This window comes from Saimiri boliviensis, chromosome 5, assembly GCF_048565385.1.
Source record: "Saimiri boliviensis isolate mSaiBol1 chromosome 5, mSaiBol1.pri, whole genome shotgun sequence".
NCBI classification, from domain to species: Eukaryota; Metazoa; Chordata; class Mammalia; order Primates; family Cebidae; genus Saimiri; species Saimiri boliviensis.
Genome location: NC_133453.1, coordinates 73,449,509 through 73,468,937, shown reverse-complemented (window position 1 = coordinate 73,468,937; position 19,429 = coordinate 73,449,509). Strand labels below are relative to the sequence as shown.

General features: G+C 34.3%; 1 protein-coding gene across 1 annotated transcript in view; it reads right to left on the bottom strand.

Moving 5' to 3' along the window:
* Window positions 1-19,429, bottom strand: part of SCN9A (sodium voltage-gated channel alpha subunit 9) — a 174,764-nt gene that overhangs the window by 89,253 nt on the left and 66,082 nt on the right. Inside the window, exons 2-9 of the mRNA XM_010352437.2 lie at window positions 16,756-17,063; window positions 14,375-14,493; window positions 13,933-14,022; window positions 13,213-13,341; window positions 11,682-11,773; window positions 10,522-10,734; window positions 2,274-2,337; window positions 886-1,027 (exon numbers count right to left, since the gene is read on the bottom strand). Coding sequence (XP_010350739.1) covers window positions 886-1,027; window positions 2,274-2,337; window positions 10,522-10,734; window positions 11,682-11,773; window positions 13,213-13,341; window positions 13,933-14,022; window positions 14,375-14,493; window positions 16,756-17,013 — 1,107 coding nt within the window. The 5' untranslated portion in view covers window positions 17,014-17,063. The remainder of the gene's footprint in view (window positions 1-885; window positions 1,028-2,273; window positions 2,338-10,521; window positions 10,735-11,681; window positions 11,774-13,212; window positions 13,342-13,932; window positions 14,023-14,374; window positions 14,494-16,755; window positions 17,064-19,429) is intronic.

The following is a 19,429-nucleotide window of genomic DNA, read 5'->3' as shown; positions in this document are numbered from 1 at the left end:
ACTTCTTGCATATTTAAAAAATACTTGCATTCTTGTTTTTGTTATAAAGTGTATCTTTAAATTTCTGTATTCATTTATAATATTCTTGCTTTTGCTGTAAAGCGTATCTTCAAATTTCTGTATTCATTTATAATATTCTCAGAAATTAAGTAAATATAAAACAGGCCAAAAAAAAAAAAAAGAAAGAAAGAAATCTGTGGCTATTCTGAGAAAAGTGACTCATTGTTATGTGTAATGTAGAACAATCATTTTGGTCTTCTTTCTTTTCGGGTTAGCTGCTGAGAATATACAAATAAATAGAGACCACAGCCCCAAGAGGTTCACATTTAAATTAGAGGAAATGGCCATGTGAATTAATACTTACAGTACAAGAGATCAATGATATAAACTGAAGAATATACAAAAAGCCATGGAAGTCTACAGTGGGGAGCAATTGATTTGGGCGAGAAAAACTTAGATACATGAATTGAGTCTTTAACTGTAAATAGGAATTAAAAACTAAAACATGATGACCAGGTTAACATTAGACAACCTCTTCTGTTCAGGCGATCCCAAGCACGCATGGAAAACAGTGCATGTGCAGGAGCAGCTGGAGAGAACATTACAGTATGTGCTGGTACTTAACTAGGACCAATGGGATGATATGCTAAGGAAGGAAAAAGATCTAGAGATTACATATGTCCAGAAAAATAAGAAAATTATTTGCGACTCAAGAACTACCCATATGATTAGTGCTGGGAGTAAAACATTTCTAATTTTAGTAATAAGATAATAGAGTTTCCTCTATTCTCAAATAAATATAAATCCTCTTACTGTAAGGCTGGTAAACAACATACATTGGATACGCCATTCAAAAATACAATGCATGTTTCTCTTGACACTTACCTGTTGGTAAAGGTTTTCCCAGTAATCTTGGGTCATTAGCCTAAACAAGGCTAAGAAGGCCCAGCTGAAAGTGTCAAAGCTCGTGTAGCCATAATCAGGGTTTCTGCCAGCTTTCACACAGGTGTACCCTTCTGGACACTGACTACACATGAAAAAGAACATTATAGGTGAGAGTATCTTCAAGACATAAGCTAAAGGGCCCTACTGAACAGTTAGAAACTCGAGGTTTCTTCTACAGGGGGACAATATTGAATAATGATTAAGAATACATGGTTTGGAGCCAGGAACCGGTTTTAAATCACACTCTACTTCTGACTACTTGGTGACTTTACCAAATTCTTCAAGGCACAAGTGTCTCTGTGAAAACAGGATAGTAACACCTATCTCAAGAAAATAAGATTTTTATTAAGTTTAAATAAGATAATATGTACAAATTACTTACCGTACATCCTGCACATAGAAAGTGTTTTTAAAAACTGTATCTGCCATTAGCATCATCTTCATTAAAACATGGGAACTTTCAACAGGTGTTTTCTAACAGTTCTTGAATCAGTAAATATTGATAGGTAGGCCACTACCAAAGCTCTTTCTTTGCATATAATTATTGGAATGGATTAGGATAGCCAAAATGTAACAACTGTCTAAATGCATAAAAATGTGCAGCTTTAAGACTTTTTTCTTTCTAAAATTGGTGGACTGTTTTTTCATGATGCCATTAAATAAATACAATATTAGCTCTTCTGGTAACAACAACCTTATCCTATTTATTCCTATGTTCCCAGTGCACACAGACCCTGATGAAGAGATGTCTGCGTAGAAGGAAAGCAAGAGCTAACACAGCTAATGCTACAAAATAAAGTCGGTATAAGACAGAAGCAGCAAGATGAACAGTTGAAATATATACAATATTCTCATATATACAATGTTCTTAAAATTTATGTGCCCAAGTTAAAGGAATTCGTTTGTTTAGAGTGGCCAAAACACTACATTCAGTCACCTACTATGTGTCATATTTATTTGGAGAATGAGTGGAACCTGGGGATGGAAAGAAAAGTTGATGTTATGACTTCTTTCCAGAATGAAGAAGGACCTGAAACTATCCAACCAAATTTGGTACAGTTTTCTTGAAGTTATATTTTCTGCCTTCTTAAGATTTATATGACTTCTGTCTTATGTTAATTCAAGCACCATCTCAAAGTCTTGCTTTCGGGAGTATTAACTAAGAACATTGTAAAGACTGAATTTGCTGTGGGACAAAAGGAGTCAAATAATACTATGAAACATATAAAAAGCAATATAGAATCAAAGACTCTGATTTGCCGACTGATAGAACATGCTTTTCCTTCTCTTTCAGCCCTTAGACTAAAAAGAAAACAAATATTACGTACCCTGAATCTGTGCTGAAACCACAAAGGAGAGCATCTTTGGATCCCTCCAAGTAATAAAAATATTCTGTTGAAGAAGAATTTGTACAGTTATAACATTACAGAGTTTAAGCAGTAATTGCGATAAAGCAGGTAAATTAATTGATATAGACAGATAGCCACAAATTCATGCCTGATCCCAGGCAATATGCATCCATTTGTTTATTATTTTCTCATATATTCTCCCTTAAACATTTATGGATAACCTCTTATGGGCCAGGCAATAAATATGACAATAAACATAATATAAAATTGTTAGTTTTATGAAGCATCCTTTATGTTTAGGTGATGGTGGAGGTGGAGAAAAACTTAAGTAAATAAATAAATATGCAAGATATTTTCAGATACTGATAAATGATCTGAAGAAAATAAATTAAGACAATGTGGTAGGCTGCAGTCGGGAAGGTCTTTTTAAAGAGATGATATTTAAACTAAGACCTAAATGTAAACAAAGACTGGTGAAGAGATATTTGAGTAAAATTTTTTTACTTTTCATTCACCAAGAATGAAAGGGGAAGGGCAAGAGCGAAAGCCCTAAGGCAGAGATGAAGTTGGCATGTGGAAAAGCCAGCAAGATGGGCAGCATGGCTACTGTGTGGTGAGAGGGAGGACTGTGGTGGCAGAAGTAGGCAGAGGTCCGATCATGTAGGAATTTACATATCATTGAAATGAGTTTAGATTTTAAGTATGATTAAAGGTACCATCATGTGTCACCTTATGACTGTGATACATTCTGAGAAATGCATCATTAGGACGTTTTGTCCTTGTGCAAACATCCTAGAGTACACTTACACAAATCTAGGTGGTATAGCCTACCGTACCCTAGGTAGGCTATGTGGTATAGCCTATTGCTCCCGAGATGCAAACTGTAGAGTGTGCTACCGTACTCAATACTGTAGGCAACTGTTATACAATGGAAGTGTGTATCTAAACACAGAAATGGCACAGTACAAAATGCAGTATTATAATCTTAAAAGATCAGCATTGTATATATGGTCTGCTATTGACTGAAACATCATTATGTGGTGTATGAATGTAATAAAAATGAGAAATAGAGATATGGTATATCACTCACATGTTAAAATGTCACTGTAATTACTCTGTGGGCAGTGGGCTATAGAGAAGCAGGCATGGAGGCAATGATACCAGTTAGGTGACTAGTGAAAAGGAACATGGCTACAACTCAGAGAATAGCTGTAGATGTAGAGAGAAGGGGATGGAAGGAGCGTGGACAGGAACTGCTAATGAAGGGCATGGTGGGTGTTGCAAAAGAGAGGGCACAGGATCTATCAGCTGGGCAGATGCTGCTGCCTGTTGCTGAGAAGAGGAAAACTGCAGTAAGAAGAGGTCTGGAGAAAAACCAGGAGTTCTGTTTCAGCCATGTTTGAGATGATGGTTATGTATTATATTTTTCAAGTAAGCAGTTGGATTGATATGAGATTCTGGGCATCAGTAGAGCTTTCAAGGCTGGAGATACAAAGATGGGAGTTATCATCTAATAGACAGCTTTCAAGGCCATGGGTATTGATGAGTTTACCTAGAGAGAAAGTTTGTAGCTAGAAAAAGAAAATGAAGGGAAGAGAAGGGAAAATAGGGGAGAGAGAAGAAGAAAGGAGGGGAGAAAAGAAAATGGAAGAGGAGGGAAAGGCGAGAGAAGGAAGAGAGCCCTGACTGAGTCCCAAAATACTCCAGAAGAGGCAGAGTCTGTAATGCAGTAACATAAATAAATAAAATTTGTTTTCTAAAATTCATTTTACTTTTCAGTCACCAATCCATACTTATTTAGGACCTACTAATTCTAGGTGTTGAGGAGATGACAATGTAATCAATGTATATTTTCTACTTTCTACCTTTCATGGTACCCTTTGTGCTAAGTTTTAGCAGTAAAAGTTCTCGTCAACTCTTTTGTCATTTGCTATTAAGGCTTGCTCCTAAGACTGGGGGCAGATCTATCCTTGCACAGTAAACATGTAAAGGACTGAAAACCTTTTTGTCATCTCTCTTAAATATCTATTCTACTTAATAAGAGCCTGAATTCCTATTTTACTCAGGTGAAAGAAAAAAATCTGATTATTAGGAGGCTTTTGGAGTAATCATGGAAGAAAAGCTATGAAATCAGATATTCTTGGATTTGGATGTTGCTTCTATTCCTACTTAAGTAAATGAATTATCTTTAAGCCGTTAAGTGTTAGTTGCTGCATCTATAAAATATGCATAAGAATACCTACTTTATAAAGTTATTAAATAGTATACATAGGATATTGCATGTAAAGCACTTGATACAGTGATTCACACATTCTATAGTAGCTGCTCAAAGATAGGTTTTGTTGTAATGAAACTATTATACAATTTGAGATAAAACTATTTGTTGACTTACACATCATGATTTTATCTTACCTAGAAGATGCAGATAAAACAATAAAGCCTCATAGTTTGAGGTGCAAATGTAGGTGAGAATGTGCATGAAAAGCTTTCCTGAAAACACTCCTGAAACTCAGGAAGGAGGGGCCTGGTAGAGTGAGTATGGGGGAGGCTACGATGCAATTTTGCATGCATAAACATCCAAGATATTTTGTTAAGGGTGGATTGCTTTAGAATTATCCTTTAAACTGACTACGGTTCGCGTTTATCAACCACTGAGGAGCTGCATTATATGACTGGGCTCTGGAGCTGTCTATACCTGCACACTACTGCACTACTATATTTAACGCAGTACAAGAATGAGGAAAGGTGAAGCAATGTAGGTAGCTCACTCTAGGTTTGTAGAAAACTTTAAAATAATTTCTAAATAACTAGACATTAATTTATTAGGATGGTTGGCTTCAAGAAGATGTAAGGTTAACATCTTTAAAAAAGGGGAAAATTGAATGCAAAGAGAAATGAAACATTGCTTGTGCACATTCAAAAGCAGCATGTTTCTGAAAAATAAAGAGTGAATCATGACCTAGTGATTCCACTGCTAGGTATATACTGATAACTGAAAACGTATTTCCACAAAAAATTGTACATGAATGTTTACAGCAACATTATTCATTATAACCAAAAAACGGAAATAACTCAAATGTCCATCAACTGATGAATATATAAGCAAAATATGGCATATACAATGAAATATCACTTAGAAATAAAAAGAAATGAGGCATAGATATATACCATAGCATGGATAAATTCTGAGAACATTATACTAGGTGAAAGAAGCCGGGTAAAAAGCCACATGTATTACAATTCCATATATATTTAATCTACAGAGTGGGTAAATCCATAGGGACAAAAAATAGATTAGTGGTTGCCAGGGGCTAGGGGAAAAGGGAAATGGATAATGACTACTAATGGGCCCTGGGTTTCTTAGTGGGAAAGATGAAAATATTTTAAATTAGATAGTGGTGATAGTTGCACAACTCTGAATACAGTAAAAAAAAAATGAGTTGTACAGTTTAAAAAGTGGAATTTCATGGCATATAAATTATTTCTCAATAAACCTATTTTAAAAGAGAATACAGCATAATGGCAAAGTTTGTGGGTTGTAGTAGAATAAATGCCAATTTCTCAATAAAATACATATGAGGAAAAATGAAAATTGATATCACAAAAATACAGAATTGATATTAAATCTAATGAAGATTCTGGGTAAGTTTTTACTTCAAGATTAAGGTAGAAAAAGGGCAAAATACCCTGATAATTTTGCCCTTGCTCAGAAAGACAACTTATGACAACTGTGTATGTCTTGGGCCTATGGAAGTGAAGGATATATCCCCAACCAAGGGTGACTTATACAACTCTGAGAAAACTATGGCAGGGGTTCAGGTCTGGGCAGAGGGCCTGCATATGATACGCTACATTCTGGCAAATATTCTTCTCACAAGAAAACAGCTGTAGGTGAAGGGGATAGGAAAAGTCTTGTTAATAGTGAAGACCAGTATTGTGTTGTGTTTTTTTCCAAAACTTTCTCTGTTAAATGTCAAATATTCAGAAAATAGGAAGAAGAGAATATCCTATTTTAGCCCAACACAACCACAGTATATTGCTCCATAATACTGCACAGTTAGCTACACACGGCACATTGAGCTACACACGGCACTTTCAACTATAGCAGAAAAAAGGGTGTTTGATAAGCATTAAAGTGGATAGCAACACCAAAGGAAATCTACAAATTGTATGTTTTTCAGAAGGAGCCCAGACAGTGAGTTAATTTACTTGGTCGTGAATTCTGAAAGACATTTCGGAAAATGCTTTGCTATAGGCACTGGAAAATGCTTTTAGGTTATACTGAGATTCTCTATGTAGGCTGCCTTTACCATTACAAGTCTTTGATCTTTTTAAGATGGCCAATTAATTTGCCTTACCACTTTCTCATGATCTATCAACCAACTCAGGCTCTTGTCACTCTTTGTCCAGCTTGTATCCATAGGCATTCGTTATAATCAGTCCCTAACCTGGCAGAACCAAAATCTACACATAATCTAGCATCCGTCTTTTCCATGCTGGCTCCTAAATGGCTGAAAGTTGGTGAAGAGACTCTTACAACAAAGTAAATGGTTATATTTTAAGTAAATAATCTCCAACATCAAATTGGCACTCAGAATATCCTCAATTTCTCATTCCCTAAGATAAACTATATATATATATGTATACAATGCATTCTTGTCAAATCTGCAGTATTTTCCCTTCCTCATTTGCACTCTCGGGCAAAGATCTCATCTTATACTTTGAGGAAGTAAAAACCATTGCATTTTAACTCAATCATTTTTTGATAACTCTGCAGTCTTCCCCTCTGTCTTTCCTCGTGTTTCAGTGGAGCTGTTTCTCCTCTTTACTCCTTCACTTTCACAGGACTTAACTTCTCCCTGTCTCTCTTGAATTCATTCATATATAACTACTCATTCATTGTAACTAGCAAAACATCCCTTAAAAATCGATATTTTTAAAAAAATGCCAGCCATTGCCACATTATTCTGCTTCTCTTTATAGCCAAGTTTCTTGGGAGACTTGCCTACACATATCATCTTCTTTCTGATCTCTTATTTTCACCCCAGTATGCATTTTATTCTGACCTTGAACCCTTACCACTTCCTGAAATTTTCTCAAGAAATTTTCTGGTGACTCCCCTGTTACTTAACCTAATGTTTTTTCTTCATCATCCTTCATCCTTGATCTTGCAGCATGATTCTACACAATCACTCCCATTTCTACAATGTTTTCTTCTCTTGGCTTCATTATTTATATCTTTGCTTCTTACTTTACTGGCAGCTCTTTCTCTGTGTTTCTTTTCTGGACCATATTTTCTACCTGAATTCTAAACATCAGAGTTGTAGATGCTTCCTCTCTTCTTTAATCCGTCACCAAGCTCTACAGACTTTGTGTCTTGAGCTCATCTATTTCCTTTTCACTTTTCTGTCATCACTCTAGATGAAACCTTCATTTTCTCTTGCCGAGATGAGAGAAGAAATCTTCAACTGGTCTTCCTTATTCCCATCTACCATCTACCCTTGCTTAGTCAGTTGTCCACATGATGGACAGCAATACAAACTATGTCATTTAAAATAAAATACAAACTCCTTCCTATGGACTGAAATGTCCTGCATGATATGACTCCTGTTTTTTCTGCTACTTTCTCTGTTGCCATTCTTCCTTTCTCTTACTAAACCACAGTGCTACTTTTCCATTCTTTAAACCCATACCCTTCCTTTACTCAGGGCCTTTGTCCATGCTATTCCTCCTAACCAAAGCAGCACCCTCCATACACAGACTCACAACCACACTTAGACTATTTTGTGGCTTCTTACTATCTTTGAGATCTCAGACTAAAAGCCATCACCTCAGAGATGTCTTCTCATCTAGTTAATATCTCAGCACCTGAGACTCACTTCTTTTGCATGGCATTTATTATACCTTGAGATATTTTTAATTTATTTGTCTGTTCTCCCTTAAGGTTTTTTTTTTTTTTTCATTCCCACTAGATGATAAGCTCTGTGAAAGCAGGGGCTGAGGCTGCTGTTTATTGCTATAGCTCAGGGAAACCATGTAATAAATATACAAATCAATGAAAGTTTGAATCAACTATGCAGTCAAAAATGGCTTCTATGACATAGAGAACAAAGCAAATTTGAGACTTGATTTAAACACCTCTTTGATAAAACTACATTTCAGAAGAAAATAAAGAATAACCTACAGATTTTGAAGAGAGGATTGTGGTATATGACTCATTATTAGCTAACTGTCATTCACTCATGTTTAAAGACAATATAAAGATAATTTGCATAACTCAAGGGTTCTTCCTATTATTTTTTAGGAAAAAAAACACATGAAGCCATTCCAGAAAGTGATGAATTATATTAAATTTAATTAAAGGCCGTCTCTGTACGGAGAGAACTGCAACCTAACTTCATATGTAAACAAAGTGCATTCTAATTTATTAGTGTATTCTTTTAACAAGTAGCTGTCTTGACCAATCACAGCAGCTGAGCTTCAGCCAACCACAGCCTGCTGACCTACCAGACAATGTCCACATAAGGCAAATGTCGTGATATACACCATCAAGCTGTTTCTGTGTGTTCTTCCCTTTTTCTATCTGTAAATACCCCTGATCATGTTGCCGAGTTGAGCTCTCTGAACTTCTCTTGGTTCTAAGTACTGCCTGAATCATTATTATTATCTTATTTCAGCCATAAATACTATTTCTTGCTGAAATAAGCTTCGAAATTTAATTTGTTGAAAGTTTTTCTTTTAACAAAGGTTAAAACAACCATTCATAGTATAAACCCAGAAACAGGACTAAGACTTGGAATAAAAGGACTGATCTTAGTGAGAAAAGTTAAGTTTAAATAAGTGTGGTAAAGTAATCTACAATATTAAATGTAAATTACTCATAAGATATATTAATTTTACAGCATATAAATTAAAGAAATAAAATTCTCTAGAAATTGGAAATAAAATACAAATCATATTTATAACAATCAGAAACTAGAAAAGTGGATAAAGATAAAAAGGAAGGAAAAGTATGCTACATTCCTCATCAAATGGTGGTAGTAAAAATATATATGTTAAATATTTTACTTCAAAATTTGTAGTTCTCTTGTTAAGGTTTCTGTTTTTCTCTGTCGTTTTATTTATAGTCTTTTACTATGTTCGCTAGGGTGTTATTTGATTTTATTTTTCCCAGTGAGTGAGAAAGAACGTATCTGGTAAAATAAAAAAGAAAATCATGTGTATTACTTCTTATTCTCCCAGGAGAATCCTGATCTTTCCTCCGTCATCTCATTTTGGCAACAGCACATATATTTGAAAGATTTCATGACTTCCATCCACACCTAGGTCAAATTATCTATTAAGGTTTATGTGTTCATGTGGACAACATCAGGTAGATACATTCCAGGTATTAGACAGAAAGTACAATCTTGATCTTATTTTCATCCAATATTCATAAACTGTTCCAGTGAGAGATACTGTGCTAGGAGATAACTGTTTAGAGAACATGCAGTTCATTCTTTATGTAAGAAACTCTAATTGATAACTCTGAATTAACCTAACTACATACAGGTTATCTCATGTGGTACCTACAGAAATAATTCTAATAACTAAACTTTGATATAATGTCATCAGCTTATATTGAAAGAAGCCATTAAAAACAGCTATGAAACACATCATTGGTTATAAAGTGGGTGTTAATAAAGCTGAGTAAATGATTTTGCTTTGTACAAATCTTTAGGAATACTATCAAGATATAGATATTATCTTAATATTTGATAATAGTATATATGATTAATAGAACTGTAAGATGTTATAGTTATAAGTATAATCTATTAAGTATAAAAATCTATCATAATAAATATATCACATTATATATAACAAATATAAGTATGTACTATATAATAAAATTATATAAAATATATCATCTATCAATTGTTAAATGTAATGGTTAATGTTATTAATTCAAAGCTACATTTATTTCTGTAGAGAAAATTGATTCTTATGATATAGAAATTGGGAATTATGGAACTATCTCATGTTCCTTTTGCCATTACTGGTAGATAGCTTAGAACCAGGATGGTTTATAAAAACCATATGTAACATGATCCAAATTCACACTGTAGCAACTTTCTATACATCTGAATAGCTTTGAATTGATTAGAGTGAAATCAACATTTAATTGTTAAAAGAGAGCAATGTTTTTAGCATTATTTCAATCTATTAACAAATGCAGGGACATTCTTACTTCTAAAGTCTTCTTCATCCTCTAGGGTATCCATTATGCTTTCTAATGTTTCATTATTTTCAAGTGAATCCCGAAAACATTTATGTTTCAGGTTGCCCATGAACAGCTGTAGTCCAATTAGTGCAAACACACTCAGACAGAACACAGTCAGGATCATAACGTCAGAAAGCTTCTTCACTGACTGGATCAAAGCCCCCACAATTGTCTTTAGGCCTGAAAATGGGAGAAAAATGTGTTTATAAATCGTAAATCCTCTGAATAGAAACAAAAAACATGAGCTTTCCTAGAAATGCATGCATTATATCAAATTAATGATCTTAAGTTGCCTAATTTCTAAAAATGCCTCTGGGTATGCTATTTTATGTATACTTTGTTTTTATATATTACAGCAAATGATTAAAAATGTAACATATCCTCAAAGAATATCCAGGTTGTCAAAATGAATAACTTGACTATTCAAACCACTTATAAAAATAATTTTTATAAGTTCCAATGCTTGTCAAACAAACCACCTCTCTATAAATTGCACCAAAACAAATTGCAGCATATAGTAACATCTTGTAATAAAGTAATTTTCAATAAAGAAATGGTTTGCTGAGAAAAAATATATAAAACAATGTGTCATGCAATAGCCCCATGCTGATATTTATGATCTCTTTCTTAACTATTTTAAAATTGATTAAAATAAATTGAAATTTTCCTTCCTGTATAAGCAAATGGAAAAACAAGCCCTCAGACAGGCGGGAAGATTTCAAGTTGAGATGTGAGCCAAGTGGTCATCTTCATCCTAAAAGACTCATGCAACTGATTAAACTCAAAGGCTGACTTTTGATAATTATTGTGACAGAAGAAATCAAATTCAATCAAAATGGCATAAAAGAGAGATGTGTTTTTTATGTCTTTCTTCCAAAAGTTCAAAGTCAGCCCTGGTGTTTAACCCCACTCTCACCTGGAATGACTGAAATTGTTTTCAGTGCTCGGAGAACTCTGAATGTTCTCAACGCTGAGACATTGCCCAGGTCCACAAACTCTGTCACATATCTGTAATAGGGGAGTTCACACACAAACACAGTGACAACACACACACAAACGAACAAAGAACAACTCCCATATAGTTGGAGTTATGAGTAGCCTAATGCTTCACACCAATTACTTCTTACCTGGGATTACAGAAATAGTTTTCAAAGCTCTCAATACTCTGAAAGTTCGAAGAGCTGAAACATTGCCTAGGTTTACAAATTCTGTTAAATACCTGTAGAATTAAATCAGAATTATTCAGAATTTAGAAAGAGAGTGTGATACTTACCTGAGCCTTTAGTCAAGGTATTTTCTATGTTTGGAACTTCTTTTTTAAATGTATAGTTCTGCAAGTCTTTTTTCCTATCATAACTAACTTAATTAGTATTGATTTGACTCATGTGATGCAAGCAAAATACAGATATTATATATTATTAATGTGGATTCATACCCTTAAATGTATAAACAGGTAATTAAGTGATTCCATTGTTAGAAGTATGGTAATTTAGATTTTTAATTTTATATAAAACTTTGAAAACAGTATGCTAAGAGTCAGACACAAAAGACTGCATACTGTTTGATATTTCCACTCATAAAAAATGTCCAAATAGACAACTCCATAGAGATAAAACATAGATGGGTGGTTTCCAAGGAGCCAGGGAGAGAAGGAAATGGAAGGGACTGCCACAGTTTTTATCTGGGGCCATTACATTTTCTCTAATTAGGTAGTGGTGATGTTGCACAAGTTTGTCGATATACTGAAAAACATTGAATTGTATACTGTAAAACAGTGAATTGTATAGCATTTGAATTATATCAAGAGGAAAAAGAGAAGACCTATGAGAAGAGGTAGCTTTCTTTGCACAATGTTTTCTTAGCAGCAGGTAGCAGATGGAACTGCCTCATCATGTGTGACTTCAAATAGAGGGATCCTGATGGAAAAGGAGGTAGGCAGGGTCAAGGGAATTGAATATTAGAAATCCTGAGACCCTTTGGTATTGTCTATGTGGCTCCAATGAACCTGGATTACTTTGATAACTCAAAGCCGTTAATGGAAAATACCACATCTAGGTTTGAGATTTAAAAAAATCATATTTTCTGATAAACACATTTGGGAAAAGAGTAACAATTATGAATAAATTAAAATTATAATGTAATATTTTTCTTAAAAATAAACTGAATGCATATGTAATGCATATACAATGCACTAATATTAGGCTGAGTAAGCAGGGACAGCTCTTTTACAAATAATACTTTTATATTTTAATACGAAATATAAAATAATTGAATAATGCAAGCTAATGTAAAGAGCACTATACTTGTATTTAAAGGCCTGAGGTTTTTGTGTGCTTCTTACAGGCTTATTGATTTTTAAATAAGAACTTGGAAAAAGTGAAAACGTAATTGGCACTGCACAGACTATCCATCCAAGTGCTGAGCACGGAGGAAGATGATCCATCTTAATGATGTCACATACCTTTGAGTAGGAGATAGTATTTTTGAAAAATTTAGTATTTGCCTATCAATGACTAGCTTTCAAATAGCTTCCATTTTCCTTTAAATATAGACATTCCATTCTGGAAAAATCAGACCCCAGAGGTTTGCTCTTATTGGAACACTGTGCTGTCTGAGATTTTCATGAGTTTGCCATTTCAAAAAGCTGAAAGTACTTACGCAAAAACAATGACGACAAAATCCAGCCAGTTCCACGGGTCACGAAGAAAAGTGAATTCTCCTACACAGAAGCCTCTTGCAAGGATTTTTACAAGTGATTCAAAAGTATATATTCCAGTAAAAGTGTACCTAAACACAAAATTCCATTGAGATACTAGATGTGAAAAGAATACAACTACCATGTAAATCATTATAATTTATTTCCTCTAATTAACCAATGAAAGCTATCTATGGCGGATGGCTGTTGGTTTGTGGACACACTGTATTAAACTACAACAGGTCTATCAAAAATAGTAAAATGTCAACATCAGAAATACTCCCAGAAAGAAGAGGTACTTGAAATATTTAAGAATATAGGTATCAAATCTGCCTAAAAAATTCCTACATTGCTCCTATAAAAAATACACCAAAACCATTATTTAAAAATACACCCACATAATTGTAAAAAATACAACCCAAGAATAAGATATATGTAACATGTTTAAGAACAGGATGGAGCAGCTGACAAATTCATTCTTCTAGAAAACACTGTAACATCTAATTTTTCTAATCTAGGAGGTTAATACCATACAGGAGAAAAAGAATGAAAGAAAAGCAAGTATATGACATTGGAAGACAAAGATTCCCCATCCTTATAAATGCAGTAACTTCCCAGCAGGAAAAGGAAATGATGAAATGATAATATCAAAACTATATTAAAATGTACTTATACCCACTTACTCGACATTTTTGGTCCACTCCGGCGGGTTATACAAGGTCATAAATATGCAGTTTGTCAGAATAGTGCACATGATGAGCATGCTGAATAAGGTAGCTTAGAATCAAGGAACGTAAGAGACAACAGTGGGAACTTGAAATATCTGAGGATGACACTTGTTGAAATGCTTACAACTTTTTCTTAGAAAATAATTATAAATTAGCTTGTAGACTATTTTGTCTCTTTGAACAAGAAAGTAATAAGTGAAGTAACATATCCTAAAATCTTAATATTGCCACTCTCCCAGTCTTCTCTGAGATTTGTGACAAATTATAATAATTTTGAAATAAATAAACTAAAACCAGAGTCTTTCAAAGTGCAAAAGACCTAATATCTGTATTTGAATAAAATAGCAAAATTTATACCTTAAAGCATTACTGCATGTAATCATTTTGAGAAGGATATGAGTGTACTAAAATCTTAATAGATATTTTTCTTAGAGGACTGAAAGGAGAAAGCATATATAAAGCAGGTGCGGCATTGAAACGGAAGATTGTTTTCCCTTTGTTCAATACTATGAAAGTCTGCAGGAGAAAAAAGAAAACAGGATTAAGTTGAGAATCCAAAATATCAATTTTTCGCATCAGTATCAGCAGTTTACCTTTCTACATGGTAGTGTTAGGTTGAAGAAGCATTGCTATCACACTCAAGCAATGCGATTTCAATGTCATCAATGCATCTATCAATGTCACCTTGGCCAATGAACTCCAAGTCCATTTCTTCATAGTAAATTAAAAAATCGAGCTATTTGTTAACATGCATTGCTTAGAGCTTTCAGAATACCATGTTTTATATTTTTCACTTTATTTCAACAGTAACAATAACTGTGGCTATTGAAGTTAGTTTAAAGCACATTTTCCTTCCCTTCCATTACATTGAATTTTAAGAAAGCCAAATAGAAACTAGCTATCTCTGAGTTTTAATCATAAAACCTTGAGAATTTTAATACTGACTGGCAATTTCCATGGTTAGCAGCACGTGTTCCAAAATATGAGTTCTTTCAAATAATATTTTCATAAGTTTAAGGAATGTCAGAGTTGGAAGAATCCTTCCAATTACTCAATTCAATTTCTTTATTTTAGTTGTACTACTAATATTAGCTTTAAAAAAGGGGCTTAAAGGGCTACCTTGTTTACTAACTATGGTAATTTTTAAAATGTTATGAATTGAACCAAATATTCTTAAAATATGTTATTGTAGCCATTGCACAACAAGTGTCTTTTTTCCATGGCCTTAGTATTCAGTTAAGAAATAAAAACAAACAGCAATAACAAAATATTAAACAACGTAAAGCATTGGCTTAGAAATCAGAAAGACAAAGGTCAAATCCCTGTCTCATTTTTCTGCTGATGGCAGGAAGATGACTTGTGTTATCTGAGGGACACTGATTTTCTAAGTTTTATATAGTGTTATCAGTGGATTTCCGGCTATAAGCATTTCTCACTCTATTTGGGAGGTAAGCTTGTGGGTCAGACTTTTTGTTTGTATGTGGCAGCATTCTCTCAAGAAAACAAACCAGAGTCCATTATTTTCAGCTGTTCCCTTTCACTATACCAGCTCTATCTGAATATAATTTAACATAAAAATCACTTTTACATAGAAAATTATTTTAAAATTAATACCTAGTCTTCAAATACAACCACTTTTGTCTTAAATCTCAGAACATTGTATTTTTTAAAAAATATTCGTTCATTCTTTCTACAATTGTGTGCATATGCTTTGGCTCTGTGTCCCTGCCCAAATCTCATTTTGAATGATAATCCTCACGTGTCAGGGGAGGGACCTGGGGGGAAATGATTGGTCATGGGGGCAGCTTCTCCCATGCTATTCTCATGATAGTGAGTTCTCATGAGATCTAATGAGTTTAAAAGTATGGCACTTTTCTCCTCTTTCTCTCTCTCCTGCACCATATAAGATGTGCCTCACTTCCCTTTCTCCTTCAGCCATGATTGTAAGTTTCCTGAGTTCTCCTCTGCCATTCAGATCTGTGAGTAAATTTGATCTCTTTTCTTTATAAATGGCCCAGTCTCAGGTAGGTCTTTATAGCAGTGTAAAAATGGCCTAATACATGTGTGGTGAGAAACTACATCATAACAGGTAATGAAAAGGAGTTTGAAAAAAATAAGGCATGAGTTTTTTATTGAATTAACTTTTAGCAAAAAGAACAAAATAAGTCTAATAAAAGGCAAGATGTGACAGATATCATACAGAAAAATACAAATGGGGAAGAATAAGAGTGAAGAGGGAACAGGGTCACATGACTGTCAAAATTATCGGGGAGACTTTATGAACCAGAGGTTATCTGAGCTAACATGAAAAATCACAACAGACTACACAGTCTTGGCAAGATTAAGTTACCTTGCACTTAAAATTTTAATTAAAAAATTAGCTTGTATTTAAAATTGTAAACTAGCAATTTTCATTTGCATTAAAAACTGTTAAGGAATATTTGGGTCTACATACACATGAAAAAATAGATATAACTATAAAATATGGCAGACAACTGTGTCATATCCAAAAAAGTTATGCTAAAAAATTATACTAAACAATTTATACTGTGTTATACTAAAAATTATACTAAACAATTTCAATACCAAAACCAGTTTCAATGAAATATTAGAAAAATTATATATTATGAATATCATATATATATATATATATATATATATTTAACATTCTGGTCACAATAATGATTATTCACCATATTTCACTAATCTCAACTTAAAATAGTTTTTGTTCAGAAGGAAGCCAACAGAAACAGACCACTGAAGCCAAAATAAACTCACCTTTTTGTCTGCATAGTAGGGGTCCAGGTCTTCCAGGGGCTCTGACACCAGGCTGGGAGGAACATCCCCATAGATGAAGGGCAGCTGTTTCCCAGCTTCCAAGTCGCTGCTTGGCTTTGGGCCTTCTTCATCATCATCTTTCTTTTCTTCTTTGGGTTGCTTTGATTTTCCTTCAGCAATGCGTTGTTCAATGAGAGCAAGAGATTGTTTTGTGAAGTGGACAAAGCTCTGAGGTCCTGGGGGAGGCAACATTGCCATCTTTTCATCCTGTATATTTTATTTCCTCTTTAACTCCTCACATAAGAGGCCTGGATGGGAACAAAGAAATAAAGACTTGAATATTTGCCTGCCAAGAAAGGCACATTAAAAAATAATAATAATAAACAGATTTTTAGCTTCAACTACAAAAGGTAACATGTTCATAGAATCATCAACTTGTTAAGGGACTGCTATGTGTGAGGCAATGGGCGGGACTTATCTTCTGTGCCTTCTAACCATCTTTATACTCAGAAATTTGAAGTTTACATTACACAGCTTTAAAGTTAAAAAAAAATGACAATTACCTGAATAAATTTTCCTAAATACCCCTTCTTTTCATCTATATTTACCTTTGGTGCACTTCAATTTAACTTTCTTTTTTCTTTTTATTATACTTTAAGTTCTGAGGTACAGGTGCAGAATGTGCAGGTTTGTTACGTAGGTATACACATGCCATGGTGGTTTGCTGCATCCATCACCCAGTCATCTACATTAGGCATTTCTCCTAATGCTATCCCTTTCCTAGTTGCCCACCTCCTGCTATCGCTCCCCTAGCCCCCCCAGCCCACAACAGGGGAATAATGAGAACTTTCCTTTTTAAAAAGTCTTTACAATAATGCTTTTAGTAGCACCACTCTCCAGCCTGATGCTCCTTTATCAACTAAACTTATGTAATATTCTAAATCCTTTGCTGTCATTTCCACAATGTTCATAGCATCTTCATCAGAAGATTCCATCTAAAGAAACCACTTTCTTTGCTTACCAATTAGAAGCAACGCCTCATCCATTCAAGTTACTGCTAGATTGCAGCAATTCAGTAGAAATTTTAGGCTCCACTTTTAATTCTAATTCTCTTGCTATTTCCACCACATCTGTAGTTGTTTTTATCTCTGAAGTCTTAAACCCTTCATAGTCATCGATGGGAGTTGGAATCAACTTATTCCAATTTCCTGTTAATGTTTATATCTTACCCTCCTCCCACAAGTCATTAATGTCCTTAATAACAACTAGAATGGTAGATCCTTTACAGATTTTCAATTTACTTTGCCCAAACTCATCAGAGGAATCACTATCTATGGCATCTATAGTCTTATAAGATGTATTTATTAAATAATAAGACTTAAAAGTTGCAATTACTTCTTGGCCCATAGGCTATAGAATGAATATCATTAGCAGGCATGCAAATAACATTAATGCCCTGTACATCTCCTTTAGAGCTCTTGAATGATCAGGCACATTGTCAATGTGCAGTGATATTTTGAAAGGAATCTTTTTATTTTTTTCTGAGCTGTAGGTATCAACATGCTGTAAACAGATGTGCTATCATCCAGGCTTTGTTGTTCCATTTATGGAGCACAGGCAGAGTAGATTTAGTACAATTCTTGAGACATAAGATTTTCTAAATGATAAATAAGCCTTTGCTTCAACTTAAAGGCACCAGCTGCACCATTCCCTAACAAAAGAGTCAGCCTGTTCTTTGAAGCTTTGAAGCCAGGCATTGACTTCTTTCTACCTATAATATCTTCTAGTAGAAGTCTGTTAGATGTACACCTGAATAACTTGCTGCATCTTCTTCACTGGCACTCACTGTTTCACTCTGTACTTTTATGTTATCACAATGGCTTCTTTCCTTCAACTTCATGGACTACCCTCTGCTAGCTTTGAACTTTTTTTTTCAGCTTCTTCACCACTTAGCCTTCATACAATTGAAGAGTTAGGGCCTTGCTCTGGATTAGGCTTTGGTTTAAGGAAATTTTGTCGCTGGTTTGATCTTTTATCTAGATCACTAAAACTTTCTCCATATTTGCAATAAAGCTGTTTTGTTTTCTTATTATTCATGTGTTCACTGGAGTAGCACTTTTTTAAGAACTTTCCTTTGCATTCACAGTTGGCTAAGTATTTAGTGCAAGAGGCCTAGCTTTTGGCCTATCTTGGCTTTCAACATGCCTTCCTCACTAAGCTTAATCATTTCTAGCTTCTGATTTAAAGTGAGAAATGCACAATTCTTCCTTTACTTGAACATTAGAGGTAGGAATGAGTTATTAATTGGCCTAATTTTAATACTGTTGTGTGTCAGGGAACAGGGAAGCCTGAGAGGAAAGGGAGAGAAACAGGGATGCTGAAACAGAACACACCACATTTAATGCTTGTTCACCATCTTATATGGAAGTGATTCATAGCGCCCATAAAAAATTACCATAGTAACAACAAAGATCACTGATCATAGATCACCATAACACATATAGTAATAATGAATAATAGCAATTACAAAGTTTGTAATATTGTGAGAATTACCAGTGTGACACAGATGCATGAAGTAAGCACATGCTGATGTGCTGTTGAAAAAATTATTCTGACGGACTTGCTCAATGCAGGGTTGCCACAAACCTTCAAGTTGTAAAAAATACAGTATCTT